Here is a 27,833-nt window from a genome sequence, read left to right on the forward strand (position 1 = left end):
ATAGGCTTTCGAAGGACGCTGTGATCACAAGGTAAATAGGCCGCATAGTTTGTCCAGAATTTCGATTTGGTAAAGGGGAGGGGGAAAGGGTTGCATGAGTGCCTGTCTGTACGTGGGTGTAGAATAATCTTTGGTGAGGTGTCGGGATACTCATGGAGGGTGTTGTTCAGTGGGGTGGGGGTACTTAAATTCCGGGGCCGCACGTTCTTGGTGCCAGCTGTAGTGCCACCGTGCGCAAAGCCTATATTGCCTGTATTTGAATCCACGATTATGGTACCACGATTTCGAAACTTTTGTACTCTATCAAATGTTGCCTAAAACTAATTAGATTTCATTGTCCGAAGCCACCGCCGCTCTGCTTTGCTTTGTAGCCAAACGAACAGGTCGTAAATTTATATTTTATAATTTTTACATGCATGATAGTAGCAGTAAAAACAAATAAATTACGAATTATTACGAATCAATGAAACTGGCCTGCGGCCACAACAGTTACCCCAAGTTTCGCCCACTTTGCCCTTTCCCAGCGGCAACCATGGTAGGCGGGATGGCCGCGTTCGTTTACAAAATCCGCAAAGCAACAAAGTTTACATTCATAGATTTCATGCCGTCGTTACAAATGGTCTCTGGTCTACCTGGTTGCATTCAGGTGCCCCAGCGTGCATGCTGCTCGTTCACGTTGTGCATGGGGCAGTGTAGAATGCCTATTCACCGGTAATGACTGTGTGTCGTAACAACCGCGCGACAGATGGATTTCGACTACGACGACGGGGACGAACTGCCTGACGAGGAGTACTATTTCGACGATGATGAAATTGTCAGTGCCCCCAATGTCTCGCTGAGCGATCTCTACAACGATTGCCTAGTGCCCAGCCTGCGTGATGGACTTCGCGCGGCAGTTATTTTACTGCCCGCGTGCCTGCTGCTTAGGACAATCGTCAGCACCAGTGAGTTTTACGTCGTCACTTCGCTCAGACTTCTTTGAATGTCCAAGTTTTCAATACGACTGCGGCCTTCGCGCGGTGTTTTACCCTTCTTTATGACTGCCACCGGCACAGTATTATTTGCCCAGCCGATGCATGAGTTGGAGTAGTGGGAATGCGTGAAACTGGGTGATTGCATCGAGGGGGCGTGGTGTTACGGTGATCTAGTTGTGTATGTAGAGCTTCTAGGAATGGCACGTACCCACTGTCGTGGATTAACTAGATTGACCATGAATCCGGTATCCCCCAAAATAACATAAGTTATCATGTCAAATGCAAAACAATCATTTGCTAGTTGACAGATTAGAAAAAATACTAGAACTTGACGCAGAGGCATTGTAGTAAATAAGCTGAATTTAAGCGTGTAGCAGTGCGCCTTATGGCGCAGTTGAAAAGAACCAGTCTATAAGCAAACAAGTTAAACGTAATCATTGATAGCGAGTGGCTCCAACTTCAGAAAATCAAGTATTGAACCTCTTTTATTGACTGTGACAGTGCAGAGTGTATCTTATGAAGTGTACTTGCCCCGCATGACACTTGAAGCAATTCACGTAAAATATTAAAAAAACCCTGCCGTATAATCTACTTGGAAATTACACACTGTTGACACTTAGACCACAGTATTGAATGACACATTCATTTACTGTGGAAGTGGTAAATGAGTTCTGTTGAGATTCACTAGGTGGAATAAGGTTCACAAGAGGGAAATATTGTCATTCACCATATTGCTTTACTGCTAAGGTTGTTTTCTCCTTTTTTATTTGTTTGCATTCTCGTATTATCGATCTTTCACTTTTCGGTAGTTCTTTTTTGAAATACATTGTGCCTGTTGTACTCTCTCCTTTGTTTACTGTCTGTTTTTTTTTTTTCCTCTTTTCAATTGACTGCATTCTCACCTCTTCCTCCTTCACTTCCGATTCTATATTTAAGCGTCACAACGGAATCTTGTACCAATGTTGTCGTGGCATGGAACCAATTCTGACCCATGTCTTGCAAGCACTCTGTGTAACTGAAGTTGACACATATGCGCAGGATTGCAGAGCTTGGCAAGGACTATAGTCGGATACAACTGAAGAAGGCAGGAGAGGCCCCGCCTAGATGACCGATGCTTGACCGCCGATTGTCTCTGCTACTAAAGAAATAGTCTTGCTCATGAGCCAAACGGGGAAGTCACTGGCCGTTTGGCTCATGACGTCAGTCTAGAGTGTGCACCTATTTGCGCAGGCTCATATTCATCCGCATTTGAGGAGGAATTGTTGCTGCCTTTTAAAGTTGTGCATGGGTATAGGCAATTTCCTTGGAGCATGAAAATACAACCTTAACCCTTTGTTCAAATGTCAACCTGCCCATTGCCTTGGACTTTGGAAGTTTATTGCGTTCTTTCTTACCTTTATTCTAGCTTGGTTTTCTCATGCACTTATACTCCGTTTCATACATCAGGACATCAGGCGCAACGCTGTGGAAGCTGTGCAAGAACAATCACCAATACACGCAAGTCCAGGTGTCTCGCGCTTGGCTTTCGTCGCTGTAAACGCTCGTGCAAGCCGAGCACGAGCCTGCGCACGAGGCGTAGTGATGGGCTGCAGATGAAACACCAAAAACCAAAACAAAGAGATGCTAAGCGATTCAGAACAACATATTAGAACCGTTTAACAAAGTTTACATCTTCAGCACAAAGCATCTTAATTAATTACTCAGCCTAATAATGAAAAGAAAAGCGTATTACAGGTGGTAAAATTATTGCACTATGTCTCTGTGCAAACGCATCAACTGCAACAAGTCTCGCCAGCTTCCATAGCATTGCATCTGATGTATGAAATGGAGTACAGCTCCACACCCTCAATTTCGTTTGCATGAAATGACTCTACTTGTCATAGGGGTTTTTTCATTTCTTTGTGGCTTTGCCGAACATACCACACACTCCGTTTCGGGCTTTAAATTTCACCCACGTTTTACACCTTCTCGCAATGCCAGAATGCCTTACAATGACTTTGCAAATTTGTAGGACTTCTACAAGTTGGCAGCGTGTGGGTGCACGCACTGTCCGCTCTTCTTGGGGTATGCTGCCTGTACGGTCTGGTCGGGCATCTGGTGGCTTACGTGGTTGGCCTGGCACTACTGGGAACGGCCGCGCTGACTTTGCTGCCCCGGCACCGTGGCCTATCGTCTGCCTCTCTGGTGGCCGTCTTTGTCATTGCCTGGTGAGTGACGCAGTCGAGGAACCTGGTCACGCCTGGGGACAACTTTTCTGGCTATGCAGTTGAAGCTACGGAGCTGGAGCACACATGTGATATAGCTGTCAATTTACACAGTTGATTTCTGACAATTATATTGCAGTACACTTAATATTTTCACCGAGAGATATTGCGACTTGCTCTTGAACTTCAAAGTGTTTCATGCAGGGCTCCATCATATGTGTATGTCGTGTGTGGTGTGCACGCACTCGCACACACTCACTCACTCACTCACTCCCCTCACTCACTCACTCACTCACTCACTCACTCACTCACTCACTCCACTCACTCACTCACTCACTCACTCACTCACTCACTCACTCACTCACTCACTCACTCACTCACTCACTCACTCACTCACTCACTCACTCACTCACTCACTCACTCACTCACTCACTCACTCACTCACTCACTCACTCACTCACTCACTCACTCACTCACTCTCACTCACTCACTCACTCACTCACTCACTCACTCATCACTCACTCCACTCACTCACTCACTCACTCACTCACTCACTCACTCACTCATCACTCACTCACTCACTCACTCACTCACTCACTCACTCACTCACTCACTCACTCACTCACTCACTCACTCACCTCCACTCACTCACTCACTCATCACTCACTCACTCACTCACTCACTCACTCACTCACTCACTCACTCACTCACTCACTCACTTCACTCACTCACTCCACTCACTCACTCACTCCCTCACTCATCACTCACTCACTCACTCACTCACTCACCTCACTCACTCACTCACTCACTCACTCACTCACTCACTCACTCCTCACTCACTCACTCACTCACTCCACTCACTCACTCACTCACCACCACTCACTCACTCACTCACTCACTCACTCACTCACTCACTCACTCCACTCACTCACTCACTCACTCACTCACTCCACTCACTCCCTCACTCACTCACTCACTCACTCACTCACTCACTCACTCACTCACTCACTCACTCACTCACTCACTCACTACTCCACTCACTCACTCACTCACTCACTCCACTCACTCACTCACATCACTCACATCACTCACACTCACTCACTCCACTCACTCCCTCACTCACTCACTCCACTCACTCACCTCACTCACTCACTCATCACTCACTCACTCACTCACTCACTCACTCACTCACTCATCACTCACTCACTCAACTCACTCACTCACTCACTCACTCCTCACTCACTCACTCCACTCACTCACTCACTCCACTCACCAGCAAAGGAAAGTGTAAATAAAATGTCATAATGCCTCGTGTCGTAATATTGTACAGTACTCGGCAATTCAAGTGCGATAGTCAGCCTACATAGCGGTTGGCCCTATCTTGTACCACTGGTGAACACTGGATGCTTTCTCATGTTCAGATGCTGTCATAAATAATGTGGGCGAAGGCTCCCTCATTTTATTGAATGCTTAAAGGGGTCATGAAGCACCCCTTGGGCTTGTTGAAAAAACACATCCTGCGGAAAGCTGACACGGCTATGAACTGCTCTGCCAAATACTACAGTCGTGCGCGCCGCCTAAAGGCCACAAGCGGAGCGCGAAGTTGCCGTTTCCCCAGGCGCCCTCTTTTCAAACAGAGGCCGGTTCTCACTCTCGTCAGTGGGCGGGGCGTCTGGCAGTTTACGTCGCGGATCTGGCAGTTTACGTCGCAAGAGACATAGCATGCTTATTGGCCGATAGCCGACGTAAATCGAGAGCGGCGTTCGGATCAGATGCGCTTCTTGCCGCGGGGTGCCGCCACTTGCCGGCGCCGCACTCCTCAGTACACGGTAGCCGCACTCGCGCAAGCGAATCACAGCGGGAGAGCGATCGCGTTTCATGACGCGCGCTGACGTAACTTCTTTCCCCCATGCCATCCCTCCCTGTCTAGCTTCCAGTGCGCTCGTCGGCACGAGAAAAGAGAGAAAGCGCTCGGAGCGTGTGCCAAACCCCCGTAACTCCGCTGATTCTTGACGGATTCGAGAAATTTTTGCGGCATTCGATTCGGGAGGCAGTAAACTCCGATAGTGAGGTCATTACATCATTACTTGGAAAAGTGGTTCATGACCCCTTTAAAGGAGCCAGCTCGGTGCCATAAAAAAGTGCCAGCAGCCATGGAGGCCATTTACCGTGCTCCAGTTGGATTAAAGGGACCTTGAACCAGTTTTGGCAAGTTTGTACAAACACATTAGTACACCAGTAAAGCAAGTCCTAAGGATACGTAGTTCGCAGACCAGTTTAAGCTCTGTACGTCAAGTGTGTAATTTGTAACAAGACTGTAAATATGCGAATCGATACAGGTTGCAGTGGCTCAGCCAAGCGAGTTTTCAACTTCTTGCGCCCTTTCTACGTAGAATTGTTCCATGATATGTAGCACGACCGACCGATCTGGTTGGATATGTCCAGCCTTCGTCACTGAACCTCAGCGGGCAGCGAGCGTCGTCTGCCTGTGTTGCAATGTGCTCCGTGCTGACGTGAGCTGCGTGACAGTGTTTATCTTGGGGTTTCTTTTCTCAGACACCATGAATTGCCCTGTTTGCGTTGTGTGCTGCAAATTTAGTAAGTGATGACTTGTGACATCATGTAAGGCATGTAAGGCAACTGGCAAGTGGAGTCGCTGTGGTGAGCATTGGGCACTTGCTATATGATCAGTGTCAGCATTCACGCTTCTGTGGCTGTAACTTCATCCCTGAAGACACAACCCCATTGCCCAAATTTACGCTTACTGGCGATCATTCTCAAATACTTCTTGTTTTTCCGAGTATTTGACATTTGCAGGTTGTCGGTTTGCAAAAGAATAAAATAGGAATGGCTGGTAGTGTTGTACCACTTGGCAGAGCAGATCTCAACCGCTCCGTGATGTGCTTCATTTCTATTGGGCGCACTGCCGTCATCAGGGACGGCTGCGCATTCAGCGAGTTAAGGAAAAAAGGCAGTGCCGAGAAGGAGGGCCACATATAATTGCCAGTAGCTTCCTCGATACAAGGTGCGTCGCTTAATTTATGGTGCGAATGATTTGATGATGCTGCAGTCAAATGCTGACAAAATTTCAAAAAAACATTTCAGGATCCCTTGAAAATCGATCAAAGTTATAGTGCTTGTGTTTGTATGTTTCTGTGTCAGTGTCGACTTGCTTGCACGATGTTGGTAAAACATGGAATTTGACCAACTAGCCTGAATGCATAAGCACTTATTGAACTGACGAGATTGAAAGACCAGATGGCATTTTCCTTGCAGTGAGCTGTGGCTTGTCGAGCCCAAATCCTGGCACCAGGTTCGAGGTAAAGCAGCATTGGAATTTACATTCATGGTGTCTCCAAAACCAGTATTGCCAGGTTCTCCAAGTTTGTGGTGTTGCCTTTGGTGCAGGTTGTCAGCTGGTTCTGTGCATGAAGCTAGTGTCCCTGGCCATCGACATGGACCGTGGTCGGCTTGCAACACCCAGCCCCTCTGCCATGTTTGGCTACCTGCTGCATGTGGGTTCAGCCCCGTTTGGGCCTTGGATTGGGTACGACGCGTACGCCAGGAGCCTCGAGCCTGAACTCTTAGCTGGTCTCGGATTCTGGTCGTGGCTCCGTGCCCTGGGTCAGAGCCTGGTGTTGTGCTACACCTGTTTGACTGTGTCAAACTGCTGGTCCACGTGGCTCCTCTCCAACACTCTAGGGCTGAGGCAAGCTGCATTGCTCCACCATACTGTCAGCACATGTACAGACGGGTCCACTGTTAAAGGGAACACTAGCATGCAGGGCATGTCCGGATTTCGCTGTCTTGCAAGAACATAGCTGCTCAGATTTACATAAGAGTACTGGTCGTTGACAGTTCTGACTCCTTTCGACAGACTAGTGCCATCCGCAAACAATGTTTCCACATCCACTTGCAGTTAGGGGGTGAGCAATATGAGAGGTGCTCATTCCAGTGTTCCCTTTAACAGTAGGACCGTACTGTACATTGTGCTAAGTTTTTGATAACCATTCAGGATAAAAATGACGGAATGCCTGTAGTACCATTCTGTGTTAGAGTTTGTGTTGGTTTGTGCAACACTCAAGCTGCCGTGTGATTGGTGAGTATCGGACAGTCAAACTCTGATTACATGTTCAGTGGTTGCAGCAGACTTGAGGCGGATGGAGAAGGGCACACGAGGACACACGCCATCCGTTCTCAACTTTGCTGCAATCGCTCATCATGCAAGGTTACCAACTAGCCCAGATGCAACCCATTTTCCAATTACATTTTTTTTGTCTTTCCTGGCACTTCAACTGCCAAGTTCACCAGCAAGCAAGCAGTCGAGAAAGTAGTGCAGCTGGGCAAGCTGGTGGGACAACATTCTTGTTTAACTGTTGTTTCCTTCTTTTGTCTCTCTGCATATTTATAGCTTTTTTAACGAAAATACCTACATAGACGAGAAAAGAAGGGAATTTGCGGGCTCACTTTTCTTTGTTAGACTCAACCTTAATGAAAACCAGCAAACAATGAAGCCAAGGAAGGTATATCGGATGTTATTTGTAGTCCTTTAACTGTATTGTAGTAATTATGATATAAATGTGAAGAAATTAAAGTGGAGGAACAGACAACTTGGTGCTGGCATGGACCGAACCTGCAACCTTCAGATAATGCACGCGATGCTGTACCGATTGAGCTGCAGTGGCACTCGTCCTCCTGTCCACTATCGGGTATTTCTGTGCTTGCAAGCCTGGTGGATAGTTTCATACTATAAAACTAGAGGGGAATCTAGTGCTGCGATCGTTCAACCACCATGGCAATGATGGGAAGTACAGGCTTCGGATTGGATTGCATTAGCTAGTGAACTGTCTACAGGTCTTCTTTCACAGTTTGTTTCGTTCTTCACGCAGCAGCTGCATCCCGCTGCAATAATGCGTACAGTGTTCTCTGCCGTGAGTAGTGGGGTGGGACGCAAAGCACTCAAGCTGTGCCTCTGTTGTTGAAAGTGACTGAAGCGTGCTAGGTCTCTTGATTTCCAACAACGTTTGGCTTTACAGGTTGTATTTGACAATTTTATCAAAGCATCGTTTACACGCTGCTCTACACAGATGTAGCATCCCATGCCAGTGCAGGAAACTGCATAGCGTTCACATTTTTTTGTTAAGCTTGTCTTGCCTAGATGCGTTCCAGTTGGCTCCAATCACACTTCTTTGACTCGGGCTTGTCAGAGGAATGAGAGATGTGTTGGGGCAGACCACTGGGACAGATGCGCCTGGTGTTGCAGCAGATGATGCATTGTTTCTCACTCGATACAGTATTTTTATTTCCATAAATAGATGCGTACTTTCGTGGGAAACACACGCCTGTGTGTTTTCAAGTGTTGTAAAAAAAATAATAATTCATTATTTGGTGATGCCAAATCTGGAACACATTTTCAGAGCACTGCATGCCATGGTGGTTGAATTTGTCCAGGCTTCTCTTCAGTCTCACTGTTACACAAACGTCTACAGTAAGTCTTGCATACGAAAGAATAAAGCGAATTTTAATTGAGAATAACTTCATATCATTTTGTTTAAAGCTTGGTAAACAAGCACCATGCGAATCTCAAGAACGAAAGCCGTCCGAAGCAAATCTAAAGTCTGTACTTCCCATCATTCCCATCGTGGTTGAAGTGCCGCTCAAGGAGCCCCACATAGACACTATACTCTATTTCACAAGCTGTTGGCAGTGCAGCCAAAGGTAGAGCTCTGTCGTCCAATCAGGGCCTGTAGGGGCACAGGAAATAGTCCCCGAAATATTTTAGCAATGCAGTTCTATTTCGCAAGCTACACCCACACAAATTGAAAATATTGTTAGGATTCACTTTTTCAAAGCGTGCAGAGTGTTTTTATCATTAGCGGAATTAAAAGAGAAAGCTCGCATGGACGCATCTCTGCGGAGGCTTGTTGTGAGGTGGTGATGTGCCACCTTTCGGAATCATGGCGTCGCCCGAGTTGGTTGTGTCTGTGCAAGATGCCTCTCAAGCTGAGCGACCAGCGAGCCATCCTTCGAATGTGCGCGGTTTTCCCAAGCTGGCGAAACAGATAGCTTTAAATGTTTTTGAAGGGCTTCGTGTCGAGTGCGGGGACAGTGCAAGTGTGGATGCACTTATCAAGAGGACTGCGAAACTGACCCAGGTGAGCGAGCGAACGCTGTATCGGTGGAAAAGGGAGATGGAAGACGCCGGCGAAGTCCTACCACCGAAGAAGCGTTCTTGTGGGAAAAGCCGTGATCGGAAAAAAAAAAGCTGGACGATTTTGAGCTCAGGGGGCGTCTTGAGAAGCGTGGTGCACGGCTTTTTTGAGAAAGGCGAAATTCCAACTATCGCCAAAGTGGTGCAGCATTTCAAAGAAGACGAGACGCTACCGACCATGTCCACGACGACGATGCAGAGGATGCTGAAAAAGCTTGGCTTCAGGTACAAGAAACGCTCTCGGAACGCTCTTCTCATAGAAGCGACGCACATTGTCCAGAGTCGCCGCCGGTACCTGCGCCAAATAGCGGAGCTGCGATGCCAGGGTAGGGCAATTTTTTTCACCGACGAAACGGGGGTCAACGCTTGTCATACGTGTAGTCGAGTGTGGATAGATGGCACTGTCCATTCTACGTACGAAGCCCGTCGATCTGGTTTGTCGACTGGTCTTCGAAACCCCCGTGGCAAAGGAGGTAGACTGACTGTCACGCACTGCGGTAGCGAACATGGTTTCGTTGAAGGCGCAGCGGAAGTCTTCCAAGCTAAAAAAAGCTCGGGCGACTACCACGAGGAAATGAACAGGGACCACTACGAAAAGTGGTTCTCCCAGAAGCTGCTTCCACTACTACCACCTGGCAGTGTTATAGTCATGGATAACGCACCTTATCATTCTATGAAGCAGGAAAATGTGCCGCGTATGAGTAGCCTAAAAAAGGACATACTGGCCTGGCTTTTCGAAAAAGGTGTTCCGTGGAGCAGCGACATGGTCAAGGCGGAGCTCATGAAGCTTGTCGACAACGTGCACGCAAGCGGAGACCGATACCGTGTGGACTGCATAGCTGAGGCTGCTGGTCACCTCGTTGTGCGCCTACCTCCCTACCACTGCCAGCTTAACCCCATAGAGCTTGCTTGGAGTGACGTGAAGGGCTTCGTAGCAGCAGCGAACAAGGCGTTTAAGCTTCAAGACGTTCACACTCTACTATTACAAGGAATTAAGCAAGTAACCGCTGAGAAGTGGAAGAGATATGTGGAGCATGTTATCGCTCAAGAAGATGTAATGAGAAAACTGGACCACTTCATCGATGATGTTGTTGACACTAATGCAGCTGTCGTAATCACCCTGGAGGACGAAACAATGAGCAGTTCAGATTAAAGTTGTGATGAGGACCATGACATGTGAGCTCTTGTAACAAGCTCACGTCTATCATTACATGTGTGCGTAGAGGTCAGGATCATTGAGTACTATCGTAGTGATAGTAGCCAAAATGAAAACACAGAACTGTCTGCTATTATGACAAGGAATCAAGCAAGTCACACTGAGAAGTGAAAATAAAGCTTCAGATTGATTGATTCAATCATTCGTTCGTTAAGTGATTCAGTGACTGAAGTAAATATTCTTATACACGGTGCATAAACAATTAAAAAACTCTAACGCCCCAAAAACTCATACGAACCGGGTGACGATAAACAGAGAAGGTCGGGCCAGTTTCATTGCGATGCTGGTCGTCCCATCCGTAAATAAGCAGAACAGATCAAAACAGATCAGAAAGGTACCAAGCGCCGTCTGCTACAAAAATTAAAAGATAGTTATTATAGTACACCTACTTCCACACAGACGGGGCCACCGGTCGAATTAACGGACGCGAGATCCGCGTAGGAACACATTTATGAAGTGCACTCTGTCATGATTAGGGTGCCCGTACCTTCCACAACGCTGCCAACAGCTTGTGAAACGGAGTATAGCGCCGGATTCCGCTGTAGGTTTTATCGTATGAAACTCTATGCCTGTGAGTGTTAGTGCCGCTCGTAGCCATGACTGCGAGAGATCGTTGCTTTATAGACATGGACGACTTTGACAAACTGCAGGTGGCTGGCAGCATATCGGGATGCACTGTCATTCCGCTTCAGCCACTACTTCATCACGTTCCTGTCGGAGGCCAGCGCAGTCGCGTCGGGTGTCAGCAACGAGGGGTCCTGGTAAGCCTTGCTCTGAGCTCTTTTTCAATGTGAAAGGGTGTTATAGTTTTGCACCGTTTAGAGTGTAATCCTTTGACCCCCTAAAAGCGTTTTTTCAGTGTGCACCTTTGGGCCATACTACTCATCTCACACAACAGTAATTGTTGTACGTGTTGCATGCCTTTCCTGGCTTAACACAGAATGCTTTCAGTTCGCGAATGGCACGTATGCTCTCAGTGTGTCGTGGCATTCCTGATGGGGAAAGTAGCAGGCACGAGGATTTTCAGGAAGGAAATGACATTTGTCATTGTACGACAAAAATATGCCCCAAAGATTGCAACTGTTTTCAGAGCACACCGAATGATAGCCATCACCAACAACATTGTTTCAACTGTGAGTTCTGGTGAATGTTTTTTCGGGAACATTACAGTATAGTAGTGAGACTTGTCTACAGGGCAGAAACCTAGGGGATTACGAAAAGGGTTCAACTTAAGTTGAGGACGATGCAGCGAGCCAAGGAGAGCAAAATGGTAGGTGCAGTGTTAAGGGACAAGAAGAGCGCAGGGAACAAATGTGTGTTAAGGACATAATAGCTGAACTCAAGAAGAACAAATGGGCTTGAGCAGAGTATGCAGGGAGAAGTCAAGGCAAGCACGCCAGAGGGAGGCAGAAAGTTAGGTGGCCAGATGAAATGAAGTTTACAGGGACGAGGTGGCCACAGAATGCACAGGACCAGGTTAATTGGAGTACTACTCTGCCCTGCAGTGGGCATAGTCAGGCTGATGATGAGACTTGTGCAGAGTTCCAGCAAACTTTTGCCAAATTTGGATTAAGTAAAGAAAATGTATGTACATTTACATAGTCTGTCAATGATTTTGTTGTGTGGTGTTGCATCCGAAAGCTTATGGGCTCAACTACATGCAACAAACACTGTTGTGTCGGCACCTGTGTGCGTATGAGTGGGGACAATAGGCAATGGTGAATTCCAGGACTGTAACAAGGGCATTTGCTAATGGTACGTCGCCCGTGTTAGAAAGTTTAATGTTGTAATGCCACGTAACTCGAGTGTGCCGCAAGTTAGTGCTTTGTTAGTAAGGTTGTAACGAACCTAAAATCACGGCGATAGTGGCAAGCATTGTGAATAGTCGCTGAATCTTATTCTTCAAGTATATCGAGTCTTCTGTTTGTACATGTTTTGCTGTAGATTCCAGAATAATCGCTGGCGCTTGCGAACATTCGTGAACGAACAACACTATCTTCGCAATGTGTGCTTAATCTGATCATACACAATTTCCTCCTTGCTGAAGAATTGGTGTCAGTGTTCAACAAGTTTCCGATACTTGCACCACGTGATAACTCGACTAAAGCGTTAGTCTGGTCATGAGGAACACAATCGCAGCGTAAAACGACACGTGTCAACGTCGCTGATCTCGACTGCTGCATTTCACCTCTCCCCAGGGCGTTGCAGCTGTGTTCCCCTCTGGAAGTGGAACTTCCCCGGTCACTGGTGCAAGTGGTGGTTCACTGGAACCGTGCCATGCACCATTGGCTTAAGCACTGTAAGTTCTGTTGGAGACGGCCGGTTGTTGCAGTGGATGTGGAGGGGGAAATCTGTGCGCAGACGTATTTCAGGTCACCCGGCCACATTTGGGGAACCTCGGATCCCTGCTGCTGACGTATGCAACTAGTGCCTTGCTTCACGTGAGTATTCACAGCATTTGCCATTCACTCGCCGTTGTAAGTGCTGAACCTTTAAATATTAAACTGCCTGAAAAGCTTAGCTTCAAATGCTGTAGACATAAAGCAGTAATCGTGCAATATGTAACATTGAAAATATGAGTGGAAGTGGCATTTTTGAAAAGCATGCAGAAGTTTATGTCCACGATGCAAAAATGAAAATAAACGCCGCTTTTACCGCCCGTCGGAAATGATGGATAAGCGAGAACAGTGAGAATTAGCGCTACATTTTGGCACATGACCTCCAAAATGACGCAGCACCTGCTGCAAGCAGAAAGACCTTGGAGACCATGGTCTGATATTTCAGTCATATCCACAAACCACCAAGTGCCTGTGTCATTTGCTAGGATGTCATTCTAGAGGCTACTTATAAGAAAATTAGACATTTATCAGCTTAGTAGCTTTTACAAGATTGCTTCTCCTGTGATATGTTTTCTTATACGCCCGTGAAAAAAGAACTTAAGGAAATGTAGCAACCAAGAATAAGGCCACTCTTGCAATGAGAAGACATTTGTCAAACCAGGAAAAGTGTGGAAAGAAAACGCAGGTGGCAAATGCCTGTATTTCCTTCAAGAGCAATGCGCTGTGTTGACGTTCTCGTATCACTGGGACGTTATAGGTTATTTGACAGTGTTATGGTTTGCTTTGCGCGGCCATGGTTTAAATGAATGCCAAATGCAGTGAACAAACAGTGCGTTCAAACAGTGGCTGTTTGAACGTACAAACAGTGCGTTCAAACAGCCATCAAGCTGATGTGAGCAGACATGTTCGTCACATATGAGCAGTGTTTATGTCCAGTGCGGAGCTGGTTACACGAACGTTCGGGTGTTCACTAGCTCTGCATTTGATGGTGAGCGCATGATGTGCCGATGCGTCCAGGTTATCTGTATGTGTCAAAGCAAGCCTCGCTGCCTGGACAGCCAGAAATAGAGAAAAGCCCCAGATGTTGGAGGATATGAAAGGAAGTGATCGAACCGCCAAGGGCTCTCGTCTCTCTCTCTGCTCGCACTTTAATGTGAAAGCTGCCGCACATTATTGTGTACTTGCATTCTTGCACAGCTCACCCGCACCAATATATTAAAATTCAATTATTTGTTTTACGTCGGCTCGTTTTCCCAGCCAAACTGGGTTTGAGCTCCATGCTGCTGAGATTCACCCCCTTCCATCACTACTAACAGCATCTGCTAACGCTGACATAACTTCAAAGGGAAAAAAAACCCCGAACACTGGACACTACAAGAGAACCACTCAACACAAGTGCTCATGTTATGCAATTCTCTTCTTGTGTCCAGTCTTTGCACTGTTTTTAACATGATAGCATTTAAGAGCCCGCGTCACAGAAATTATGATGTCGGCGTCGGCATCGTTGGTTGCGAGCAAAAAACTGGCGTTGTCCATGAGTGAAAAATCGCGATAGATGCAAATAATAAAAATTATGGGTTCAAGCCGGAATCGAACCCAGGACTTCTGCGTGGCAAGCAGGTGTTCTACCACAGAGCCACGGCAGTGTCCGAAAACTGCTTCTGAAAAAGACCAAAGCGCTTTCAAGCTCCGCCAATACAGGTGTCATGTCGGGCAAGAAGTTGCAGTACCAAATGTAATATCATGTCACTGTTTTGTTGCAGAAGTGTAGGTTGCTGTTGGGCATCGCACCATGCAAATTGCTTAATGTGTGGGTGTTTAAAGCAGGCCGCCCATTAGAAAGGGCTTACATATCATTACTTACCGCCATCATCAACCACATAGTCAACAAAGTGTGCTGCTACGCAGATTCGCATATTCCCTCACATACACATATACTGCGTGCATCGCTACTTCGCAAAAATAGACAGTTTAAGTTGGGAATTCACAGCTGCCCGGTGGACGCAGGCTGCGAGCCATTTCCAATGGCAGGCTGCATCTGCAGAGGTGCCGCAGATGCTCGACTCAAACTGTCAGATGTCACCGGCACAGATGTTCCCTCATGTGACCGGGCTCTTGACACACTTGCGATGGGTTTGGTGCTGTCTACAAGAGCCTGGTGCACTACGTAGTATTCCTCATCGAGAATGCGATGCGGATAGGGCTGGATAGTGCTATTGCATTCAACTCTGAAAGGCAAAGCTTAAGCATCCTCCAATTTTTTTTCCTACAAAGTAACGTGTATCAACAGGTCCTTCAGCAAACACTGCATAACTCTTTTGTCAAAAATGAATTGTATAGTGTTCTAAGGTAGCTGGAGTTTCACAGTGACAAGCTCCAGGAAGTGTGGCCAAAGCGAAAATCTTTCGAATTCCTGATACCACGCTGACATTCCAGTGCAGGTGATTTTGGTGCGAAAGTTTAAAGTGAAACTTTGATCTTCATTTTCCTTCCAGTAATGAATCTGTGATCCTGAAATTAACGGCCATAAAATTAACATTGATGGAGACCTCGATGAATAGTTTGTCATTCTAAAATGATTTGTTTCACTTTAGTGTCCCTGTGACTTATGGCCACAAGAACTGTTGTTGCCAGTGCTGCAGATGGTGGAGGCACCACCACTCTACAATCACGAGCACTTATTTTGTTCTATTTTTTCCAACAGGGCCTCAACTTCCAATTGGCTGCAGTGTTGCTGTCACTGGCACTTTACAGCTACGCCGAGTATGGTAAGAGACTCGCAGTCTGTGTTCTTTGGTGGTGATGCTTCACAGTGAAATACTGGCATGCAGTACTCAGGCAGAAGCTGAGCCAGGTGTACGACGCATGCATTGGAGCCCGCCCCTGCCGTCCCGACTGCGACAAGCACAAACTGCAGGTGAGGCTTGCGTAGCTTCCACGCCTCAGCAGTAAGGTTGAGATTTCATTGCTTGATATCGTCACCGGTGACACAATGACGACATCGTTCAGCTGGCTATATTTCACAGGTTTGAAAGTCATGTCATGTCATAAAAGTAATTTGCCAAAGACCTCTCTGTCGGGCTTGCATATTATGTCAGGAGGGAATTGTAGGGGAGTTGCCATAGTACAGCTTCTGCCAAGATTATCACCCTTAAACCTCTGAACTGCACCCATGTTTTACATCATCCGCTGCAGTGACACAGTGGTTGCAGTGCTCGACTGCTGACCTTAAGGTCGCGCGTTCAGTCCCAGCCACAGCAGTCGCATTTCGATAGAGGTGAAATGCTAGAGGCCCGTGTACTATGGGATGTCAGTGCACGTTAAAGAACACCAGGTGGCCGAAATTTCCGGAGCCTCCACTACGGTGCGCCTCATAATCGTATCATGGTTTTGGGACGCAAAACCCAAGACATTATTATTATTATGTTTTACATGTTTAATATGATGGACTGTTTGCTTCACACACTTGGAAAGAGGATTGAATATTAATGCATCTACTGCTCCCTTGGACCGTCATCTGAAAGAGCCCATTAACTTTTGTTCTCTTGTCTCCAAATTTACCAAAAGACAAACTTTATCTTGACATCTTATCACATGGTGGCTGTAACCATGGGAATATGAGTGTGGCGACCACTGCGCACAGACCTACGCAGCCTCCGTCTCGTCACTGATTAGCCCGGCGTGACACAGCTACTTGCTGCAACACGCTTCCGATAAAAGACAGCGCCACGCAGTTTCGTCGGAGGCTTACGTCACCGCTGCTGGCTATATAACCCAAGCTACCAAGCTTGGTTTCATGTTTGTTTCTCTAACCTTCCGAAGCGCAGCATCGGCATGCTTGCCCTGCTGCTGCTACTACGTTAATAAACATCGTTTTGTTTTATGTTGGGATCCGTCCTTCACCGACTCCGCATCCCACATCTGGTGACCCGGAAAACGAACAAACCGCACTGCCATGACCCGGACCTTGGAATGACCTTCCAGAAGATTCCACGGGATCTTCACGCCGAGTCAACCGACCTCTGACACGCCTATCACGATGGCGCTGCGACCGGATGAAACCACGGCGCACTGCATCTTGCTGCCGCCGGAGTTTCCCGAATTCTGGCCGCAATGTCCAGCCATCTGGCTTATCAAGATGGAGGCTGGTTTCTCCCTGCGTAACATCGTCTCACAGCAGGACAAGTACGCCATCACGGTAGCTATGCTTCCTCCTGCTCTGCGACGCGTTGTGCCTCCTCCTGGGCCGCAGGCATACGACCAACTTCGAGGGTTCGTGCTAGCCCCACCGCAACCGGCAGCACCACGTCACATACTCCCTGCCGCGCTACACGTAACCACAGAGCCATTGCAAGACATCGCTTTCGACGCGGCGCGCAGGAGGACACAGTGCACGTCACGTGCCACGACTGAGTATCGCCTGCCGCCAACTGTTTTGCCTGCCACTCCTGCCATCACCGACGAACAGCCTTTGGTAGAGTGGTCAATGCCTGTGGACACCTCGGTGAGCATGACGGCATCAGCGCCTACTGATCCTGGGTGTGACACCCAAACCAGCGCTGCCTGTCACGTTTTCGCTGGCACCACGGATGTCACCCTAACCGAGCCACCTCAGACTGTCCCGACCACGCTGGTTGGTTTCGAACATCAGACTGTCCCGACCGCAGATCCTGCTCAGGCTGTCGAGCGGCAGCGCAAACAAGATGACGCCCACACCGACCGCGACCACCCGGTCCCAGTCTCCCTGGACGGACCAGCACAAGGCCACACCTGGCACCCCAACCCTGGTCATCCCGCAGAATCTGGGGCCAAGGCCCAACATCATTCTGGCGCCGCCATGCATGATGCCGCCCCCCTCGTTTGCCATAGTCCCAGGGCAGCCCCTGACACTACAACAGCTACAGGCCATGCTGCACGTGCAGACCATGCTGGCCCAGCCCACGCTTGGTGCGTTCCAGACAGACTAGCGCCAGTCCCTGGTGTAGATACCGACGTTCACCCCGCCGCAGAGATTGGCGCAGGACCACCACCATCCCGTCATGACCACCACGACGGTGTTGCATCCGGCACCGCCGCAACCTCTCCCCGTGTATGTCTCGGCGCCCATGACGTCGGCGACGGTACACCACCAGCCACAGGTGCCTACTACAACAGCGCCACCAGCCGCGGAGAAGCCCGTGAAAGCGCCCACGTACACAAGCGCACCCGGTGCAACCGCTCTTTCGCGGATCCACCCGGCCCTCCTGAAGCGTCTCTCCGCAGCGCCGCCCGTCAGCGGAACGGCTCGCAAAATCCACTAGGTTTCTACACCCGTCCTCTACGCCACTCTCAGCCCCAACCCCCAGGAAAAAATTGAGCACCCGTTCGCCACTCAGTGTTACCGACCAGGACAGGACCGACTCAAGCCCGCGTACATCGCGGCGAACGAACCTGGCAGCGCCACTCTTTCAACTGGCGTCCGTCTACAGCCACCGACTTCACAGCCCGCTCCTTTCACGACACGCTCTGGACGTCTGGTACGCCTCCCAGATTACTACAGACCCTGAGGGCTCTGCACTTCGCGGGGTGGTGATGTGGCGACCACTGCGCACAGACCTACGCAGCCTCCGTCTCGTCACTGATTAGCCCGGCGTGACACAGCTACTTGCTGCAACATGCCTCCGATAAAAGACAGCGCCACGCAGTTTCGTCGGAGGCTTACGTCACCGCTGCTGGCTATATAACCCAAGCTACCAAGCTTGGTTTCATGTTTGTTTCTCTAACCTTCCGAAGCGCAGCATCGGCATGCTTGCCCTGCTGCTGCTACTACGTTAATAAACATCGTTTTGTTTTATGTTGGGATCCGTCCTTCACCGACTCCGCATCCCACATGAGCACCAGTAAAGATTCAGTTCTCTAGTTGCATCGCCGTCTTCTCGTGAAAGCACCTACTCTAATATTTTCTTGAAGTTTTCGGATCATTAGAACGGTTTATGTCTGCGGGTGCAGCTATGGAACACCCTACTGCAGTTCGGGCTGTGCGTGGAAATAGAAAACTTGAGAACCACGATACAGTATTCTAGCATACTTAGCAGGATTCATTGTTTCATGTTTGTTGCAAAAAACTTGCAATAGGCATCAAATGCAGTTGATCAGAAAATAGACTGGGGATGGTGTATCGGAGTTCATAAGATGCAGCATGTGCAGTGTTTTTTGCACAGGTATGATGTTTGTAATGAATGGAGATGATTTTAAAGAACAATAACGGACAGTGAGCTTTAAAATACAGGTGCCTACCGTGGCGTATGCAACAATACAACTGCAACAATGACAAAATATTGATCACTTAGCACATTAGGCTAGGTTCCGTTAGGTGGCAGTGCATGGATTTCAAGACAGTTCTTAAGTTTGCAAAGCAGTCAAAAGTGTCACACAGATTGAAAGGCTCTGTCTTAGGTTAAGTAGTATACATACTGAACGATGACAGCAGCACCATTTATAAAATGCACTGCTGCAGAAAATTAAAGAGCTGCCTGTAGGATTGCTTTAAGCGTTCGAAACATATATTTACCTACAAATTATGTCTTCCAATGCTCCTTGTGCCACTTGGCACGCACACATGTGACCCTTTTAGTCAGAACTTTATTTCAATCAGAACAAACCACGATGATAGCGGTGTCTTACATCAGAAGACTTCATTGAAGTTAAAACTTTTTAAGAGCACCTAAAGGGGTACTAACACCAATTTTCGAAGGTGGTTTTATCTGCCATACAAATCTCCTGTACAGAGACGGCTCTGAGCAAGTGCGAAGCTCGGTAAATGCTGGCAAGATATTTTATTTTGACGTTAAAGTCTATTTCCGCATGATGCACCTACTGACATCGACACTATCATGACGTCAAGCTACAGTGTCAATTAGAGCTGTGCGAATAGCAAAATTATGGGTGCGAAGCGAATTAGAATAATAAAGATTGAGCGCGAATCAAATCGAATAATTTTTGAATAATTTTCGAATATTTCTCAAACATTTTTCGAATACCTCGAAGTGAAATTACAGAAATGTTGCAGAGAATCTCTAAGCATATTCTTGTGAGATAGCAACATGAAAGTGTTTCTTTTTGCAAGGTTGATGAAGCGCTGGCGCGGTGGTGTTTCATAGTTGTCTTATGAAGAATGAGGCAATGTAGAGGCTGAATCGTATTTATGTACATGATTTGGTGCAACCAAAGTGTTGCCGACAACACTTTACACGTGATAGGCAAAGTTGCCATTTCCTCAGCCTCTCCTCCTCTTTCAACTTCTGTGGAAGCCCAACTGATGTGGCGGACAAGGGTGTGCTCTCTTCAAGTCCGGGGTTCCAAATCTGCCTCGTAGACGTTGATATATAAGAACATCCGAAATTTTGGATGCTAAAAAGCTTCGGCGTCCGATTTTTCGGACTTCCTGCCCAAATTTCAGGTCCAAAACAGCATTAATTGAGCCCCCACCTCTGCCACATCTTTCATCTCCATGTTGGAACCAGCGTTTTCTTGAGTTAATACATTTGCGACCGTAGCGGAGCTTGAAAGGTAGCTTTGCCGCAATACGGGGGTGTGATGAGGTGAAGCGTATTGAAAATCTAGGGACCATTTCCAATCAGACGTTGACTGTCTCTTGGCCAAGTTCGACCGTAACTGAGCTTGAAAGGCAGCTTTGCCGCAATACGAGAGTGTAATGAGGTGAAGCATATTAAAAATTTGAAGGGGTCACTTTCAATTGGACGTTGACTGTATTTGTTTTTGGGAAGTTCGAATAGTTCGAATAGTAAAATTCCAGTGCGAATCGAATCGAATAGCAAACACCATTCGAAAAATATTCGAAATTTCGAATATTCGCTCACCCCTAGTGTCAATTTTTGTGACCTCACACACTAGTCTGGCAAGTTTTGATGACATCAGGTACCAAAGTATTCTAAATGGCCACTTGTGCATCACCAAAACCATTCCAAATGGCCGCTTGTATGTCACCAACGGAGCCACGGAGCAGAGTGGCTGTGGTAACGTCACGATATCTTGCGCAAGCGTGTGATGAGAAGCCCGTACCGTGTTTTGACGTCAGGGTACAGTAGGAACCGAAACTAGCTTTTAAAGACATACTATAATTACTTTTTCGGGGTGCACTCACACTTACCAGTACATTTTCTAGGCCCTTGAGGGCTTGGCCTTTCATTTGATGCAAAAAAAACGACAATGGAAAACTTTTGTGTCAGTACTCCTTTAAAGTGCGCTTACGAGAAGGATCTCATGTTACCAAAAAGTAAGCTGGCATCATGAGTTCTGGCTCGCTTTCACCTTGTCTATAGAAACTGTTTTTTTTTTTTTTTTTGCAGGCTAACCACTGGGGTGTGAGGAGTGCCAACCTCGCCCTGGGTCTGTTAGCGGCATTTCACCTGGCCTACTTGGGACTCATGTTCGACAGTGAACCCCAACAAGAGCAGGTAAACTGCCCCCACTCGTCTTTTGATTGTACTCGGGCGATTCACTGAACTCACTCAGAAGGGGAATGGTGTGACACAGCACAGTGGCATTGTGTGATTGAATATTCAACAGGAGGAATTGAAGGTGTCTTAGATAATTGGTAGTGAAGGTGCGCCCTGCAACTATGGTTGATAGTTCAGCGTAAGCCCCATATGTGCGAAAATCTGCATGACATCGACAAGCAGTGCGAGTGAGATCTCCGTCGCTGGAGCAGTTGTTTGCACAACCAAAGCCCATTCCCGTTACGGCTTTGGTGATGGATCTCCTGCGTTGCTGGCGTGATGATGTTACTCTGTGTCGAAACTAGTGTGATGCCTGCGGTGTACAGTCAAACCTCGTTAATACGTACCTGCTTTAAGCATACTAACAGTTAAAACGTAGTTACGACAAATCCCCGACCGAGTCTCATAGAGCCTAATGCGTTTGTTGACCGCTTAAGACGTAGTGCTTCGTCCTATGCCTACCGCTTAGTGCGTACCTTAGCTGCGTACCGCGATAACTTTTTGTGGCGTGAAATTTTGCTGCGCCGCTGAACTTCCGGACGCCATAATGTGCCGGCAAAGGTTTTCCGTCTTTTCGAGAAGTGTGTAGATTGGTCGATCACTGATTCAGACTTCCGCGCGACTGTGGCGACGCCTTTGCGGGTAAGCATCGGGAAAGAACGAAGGTGAGCCGGCGGCCACCGACGAACGTGCCAGCATGACTTATCGCCGGCAACCTTATCACAATAGGTATCTTCAGATATCTGCTCGGGCATGCGTGCGGCGCAGCACTACTTCAAGCCTACAGCACGCCTTTAATAGGCGACAACCTGCACGCGCTGGGCCGCCGATCCCTGCCGCGTCGTTGTGCGGGGCAGCTCGCTGTTGCGGAGTTGAGCGTTGCTGGTCGTGGGCGACGCGAAACCTCTTTGCATTGACGCTATCACGTTAAACGCGTACGGCACAGCAAGCGTAGCGCTGTTGTAACCATACTGCACGCTTTTATTGGGCGACCACCCAAACGCGCTTCAGTCCACTGCCAGGGCCGCTAGAGCATCGCGAAGTGCGCATCGCTTGCAGGAAGTTCGTCATCGCCGCGTTAACCAAACGAGCTACTCGCCGCATCTGTGCACGGTCTGGAGCGAAGTGGGTACGAAGAGCACTCCCACGACAAATGCGCGCGTGCGGTACAGCAAGCGGCCCGGCAGAGACGGCGTGAACCAAGGAGGCGACGCGCTGCACGCAACTAGCCAGGAGACAATCAGCTCCACGCAGCCGTACCGCGTTTCACTGGAACTGAGTCAGTTTTCATTTAGGAGCAGATCGCGGTACAGACGCACGCACATATATCGCGGAAAGCCGACACTTTCCGTTCTGTCGCTATAGGCAGTTTAAGAAGAGCGAACGCTAAGTTAGCGTTAGCGTTTGCGGCCCGCTATTTCCGTCACTTAACGGGAGCCTGCAAGCGGTTAGCGTACGACGCATGCGCAGTTGCCCGAAAGGCCAATGCAAAGCTTTGCGTACGCTATTCTAAAACTGCCTTATGTCGGTCACTGCATATACCAGACCCTGTAATAGTTCCGAAATGCTCCTTGGCGTCGCCACCGCGCGCTATCGGACGGTCGTGCGAGAGTACCAGCATCTTTTCTCCACTTTGGCAAAGAGAAAGAAAAGGCTTTGCAATGGGTACTTTAGGCAATACTGTATTTGCTGTGGCACTGTATTTATTTCTTTGCTGGCGGCGATGGCGTACACGAGGAGATGCAAATTTTTACTTGGTGGTTAATGCGTACTACCGTTTAGTGTGTAGTTATGCGGCGTTCCCGGCAGGTACGCATTAACGAGGTTCCACTGTATAATGTAAATCAACGTTTTTTGTTGTACAAAGCGGCAGAAAATATTTCTAAAGGTATCGCATTAACTTTCTTATTTTCCCCTGACGTGCATGAGCATTTGGTTTGCTTGTTCTGGGCACATAAATTGAGCGAGCTTGGGCAAACAGCTGATACTAGTATGCCACTGATATATGTTCCGCTCTGGTTTTTTACTGCTTGTTGTATATAGCACTTCCAGGTGACAAGTGACACGTTCTAAAATTCCAGAACCAAGCAGCAGAGTTATTTTGACCAAGCAAAGAGGGTGCAAACGGCCTGTTTCATCACTTACCGCTGTTGCATGGATTTTTGCGCATATTGGGTTTGGGCTTAAGGGTCGTGCCTCTACAGACATGCCCAAATAGTGGTGTGGCTTGTCGTGTAATATATAGGCAGAACAGCTTGGATGATTCGTCCGAACATTCTTTGTGCAGGTCACACCAATTTCAAAAGTTGCCAAAGAGAAGTGTTTGTTGTATGCGTGACTACTGTTTAGGAGTTTTAGGAGACGTGGTTCTTCGCATCAAAACTATGTGTTAACCAAAGATGGTGGTAGTTTTTCTGATCACTGCTCTCCCTTCCAGCAGGCATCTTGCAGTATAAATCAACACCTCAGTCTAGTTTATTGCTAGAGGAGTCACAAACCTGACTACATAACTTGCATCAGACAACTGTTTCTAGCTAGTGATGGAACATCAAAGTTGCCAGTCTGCCTGGAAGCCATGAGCGACCTGAAAATTTTGAAAGTGATTGTCAAAGCAAAATTTTTGAATACATCTACTGTATTTGATCACGTAACAATTGTGCCTTTTCCCCTAAAACCTCGCACTGATGATGTAGGGGGTGTGTTCATTATGCAGGGTAAAATTTGCGGGAGCAAAATTTGTAGTATCGAAAACTAAAGCAAGTTGCAGGTTGGAATTTCTACAATGGCTACGATGAGCATAGCCAGAGAATAGAGTTGGATAAGACCTATTCTTGGAATAGACTCATTCACTACATTTTGCATGAATTCTTCTGCAGAAAGCATGGCTCGGTCATGAGGGATCTAGAAAACTGCTAAAGAAACTTTTGCAAATCACTGGTTTCAGAATCTTCAATGTGTAGTCTGCACTGAATCAAATTGATTTAGCTGATAATGCACTGCGCCCACAGCGTTCAAGTTCAGAGTAATCCAGTCTTTACTAGCTCAAAGTTTCACCTTTTACATTCTTCTCTCGTACAATGACTGCATAGGAAAATAGCAAAAAGGAAAAAAAAAGCAATAATGAAGACCAGCCTGACGAAATTCACTGTGTATTCGGGCCTCCAATAGGCAGTTGCTATGAAAACTTGTGCACTGATGGTGCCGGCAGAGTGCTAACCTACTAGACCTGCTTTGAAAACTTCCTTTGTTTTGGATCACTTTGTGACTGTAAACAGCGGCGAATTGACGCTCATTTTAAGAAGTTTGTGAAACCGGAATCTCGTACAAAAAGCAAAGCGCTACCCTCATTTCACCGTGCGGCGATAAAAAGTAGGTGCTTATCACAGGGATCACTCGGGCTGGTGATCAGATAGTGCTAGGACCGAAAAAGTCAGATGCCTCTTTCAGTCCCATACTGAATTGGCAATGCCCTGTGACACTGAGTCATGCACTACGTATGGCAACACATGTGTTGTGTGGTTGCGATTTTATTCACGACACCACATAGCACTTGTTCCCGTACATCTCTGCACGTATAGGTGGCTTGCTCTGACATCACTGAAACAGCCAGGTCGGAGCACCAACATGGTGGGATGCGAACTCTGTGACGTCACGTTTGTGTTATCAGTACCTTGCATGCTGGTTCCTTCATTATTCAAGCGCAGAGGCCCAATAACGTGCCAGCGATTTCGTTATAACACTGAAGCAGGTTAATCGCCATGTGCTTATACTGCCTTGACGTCATCAAAGCCGCCATGTTGGAGCCATGTTGTGCATTCATGACGTCACGTGCAAGCTATGTGTACTGGTTCTTGATGTTTATGCACTGCTTTGAAATACGTTCATTATTGCGTCTAATGTTATTACTGGAGAAACAATTTGGAACAGTGTCCTGTTTGTTCTTGCTGGTGGCAGCGTGGCTGCTGTCCGTAAGCGCATATGCAGTGGCATACTAGCATACTGCTTTATGGCAAGATGGCACAAAGCAATGTAGAAACATGGGCGCATTGACTATATCGCAAAATGGCCAACGGGCACTGCCATTGCCACTTTCTGTCTCGGTATGTTTGGGGTGCGATCATTACGAGAAGGGGAGAAAATTAAGATTGTTGAAGGTGATATTCAAGGGTGCAGTCATTATGCAAATAAATACAGTATAACATGTCGAATTCGTCAGTCTGGTTACAGCAATATTTGGTACTACTTGAAGTAAAGGGCACACTTTTCAAACTGCATCTGACCAGGTTGTTGCAGGGCTTTAATAGGAAGCTTTAGAAAACAGCTCACTGAAGCATCACTGGGAATCCGAGGCCCTGCTTGCTTTTTGTTGTGCTCCTTTTACATTATTTATTTATTCTTGCTTTCTTTGGTGAGCCCAGCAATTTCCATCCCCTAACTTGAAGCTTATAGAGTGAATACTGGGCCTTAACGCCACCCTAACTAGAGTGCACAAAACCTAAAGATTTATATAGTAGCAGCACGTTGAGTGGATAGCTGGCAGCATCGTCCTTGCCATCGGCTGGCATGACATTGCGTGTGCTGGAACAGGCTGACGCCCATTCTCGTAGCTCATCAGGCTCTGGTAGAAGTCACCTGGTGCACTAGACAAGTCCGCGAAATGATTTTTATAATGCTAGCTGCTTACTCTGAATAGCTAGTTCACTTAAAGGGACACTAAAGGCGAATATTAAGTCGGCGTTGATTGTTAAAATAGCGGTCCAGAAACCTCGTAGTGCTACTTTTATGCCAAGGAAGTGCTTATTTTGAAATAAAATCACGTTTTAATGGTCCGCATCCCGTTAGCGCACTTCAAATCACCCGCCTGAAATCCGACTTTCATACGTCACTGCTCCCGTGCCCAACGTTGCCCGCCTTTACTGCGCAGCCGCCGACACTAGTAGCAGCAGAGCGAAAGTAGCGGGACCCACAGCAGCAACAACGGCCATCGAAGCCATCGAAGCTTGCCGCAATCGCCGCAATGGGTGGACGAAGAACTTGACAACGATACATTGGCTCGCGACGCTGGGCTTCAATTCAGCGACTTGAGCGCCGATGAACGCGGTGTGCTGCTGAGGGCTCGTAGTGCCGGCGTCGTTGCATGCGGCATTTTGTCGAACTTTCTGTCAGAGCGACTTTCACGTGCGTGCAAAACACACGCGGCAGTACGCGATCCCGAAACTACCACTGAGACGCGACCGCGTGAGCGAAGCAGGGCGCCGGGCGAAGCGCAGTTCGGCGAAAACGGAACCTTTGAACCACGCTCGCCATTCCCCATGGCAACGCCACAGAGGTTCTTTTTTCCATGAATCAAACGAAAACGAACAAACAGCAATTTATTACGTCTTTTGATGCACGGAAGGTTCTTTTTTTTATTGCTGCTAGTTTGATTACTAGTGATTTATTGTAGGCAGACTCTCATACGTCATTGGGATCACTTCGAAAATGCCCCACTCGTGGCGCTCATTATGTGATACAGTGATACATTTAGCTTAATTTCTCGGTAAGTAAGGCACCGCTGTTGATAATATTGCCGTTTTAGAAGTTGTCATACATTGAGCTTTCACTCTGACATAAATTGTTATTTGCGTTTAGTGTCCATTTAAACAGGGAAGCTGGGACCCTAGTGACACATTCAAATGGGCTTTCTGAGCAGGGTATTGAGGTAGCGAAGCCGTACCTACTTCACATGCCATACAATAATGTCACCATCACCTTATTTGATGGACACACAAAACTGGAAACACAGCATGACATGAGCGAGACTTTGGCTCAGGTTTCCAGTGCCAGTTTATCTCTATGCATGAAGTGTGAAGGTTGCTAGTCCACTAGCTAAATATAAAGTGCCTTTTAATTTTGGTAAATTCATTTCGTAAGGGCCAAAAATTTCGCCATAGTTTTGGGAGGAAGCTAGCACTATCAAAGCACCTCAGTCCAAGATCTCCAGTGCCACCTGCAGAAGAAACTGAAAGGCAGTGGAGCCATAATGTGTTTGAGTGTGATGGAGGCTGTGTGTGTTTCACTCAGGAATTCACTCCTTCCAGCAACCAAGGTACAGTAAACAGCGAAGACAATGCTCTGTCTGCGCGGTTACGCAGGGCTACAGCATGCAGCACACCCTGGGCAAATGGTCAGAGTTGCAGTTTGCCAGTCACTGGGTGGCTCTGGCCACTTTTGTTGTCCATATCCTCATCTGATCAGCACCATCAGGCCACAACTGCATCACGAATGATGTGCCATACCATCAACACGACCTCAATGAACAGGCCGGTGTCTCCTGCTCTCGGTTTGCAAATGAATGCGCATGATGTTCAGTGCAAATGTACAGCAATAAATGGAATATGTGTTCAATCAA

The 27,833-nt window shown here is 47.5% G+C and overlaps 1 protein-coding gene across 2 annotated transcripts; it reads left to right on the plus strand.

Annotated features, from left to right (window-relative positions):
• LOC119396184 (protein-serine O-palmitoleoyltransferase porcupine) lies at positions 1 to 27,833 on the plus strand. Of its 2 annotated transcripts, XM_037663279.2 has the most exons (12): positions 1 to 31; positions 746 to 944; positions 2,986 to 3,181; positions 6,455 to 6,498; positions 6,587 to 6,887; positions 11,256 to 11,366; positions 12,804 to 12,904; positions 12,967 to 13,046; positions 15,649 to 15,712; positions 15,776 to 15,861; positions 21,293 to 21,400; positions 27,577 to 27,833. In XM_037663279.2, the coding sequence occupies exons 2-12, from the start codon at positions 746 to 748 to the stop codon at positions 27,673 to 27,675; spliced, it is 1,389 nt and encodes a 462-aa protein (XP_037519207.1). In that variant the 5' UTR covers positions 1 to 31; the 3' UTR covers positions 27,676 to 27,833. The 2 variants fall into 2 exon arrangements, with proteins under 2 accessions (XP_037519207.1, XP_049272943.1); XM_049416986.1 differs by lacking the exon at positions 1 to 31 and having other exon boundaries at positions 547 to 944; positions 6,587 to 6,882; positions 11,251 to 11,366.

Source organism: Rhipicephalus sanguineus, chromosome 6 (genome assembly GCF_013339695.2).
Source record: "Rhipicephalus sanguineus isolate Rsan-2018 chromosome 6, BIME_Rsan_1.4, whole genome shotgun sequence".
NCBI classification, from domain to species: Eukaryota; Metazoa; Arthropoda; class Arachnida; order Ixodida; family Ixodidae; genus Rhipicephalus; species Rhipicephalus sanguineus.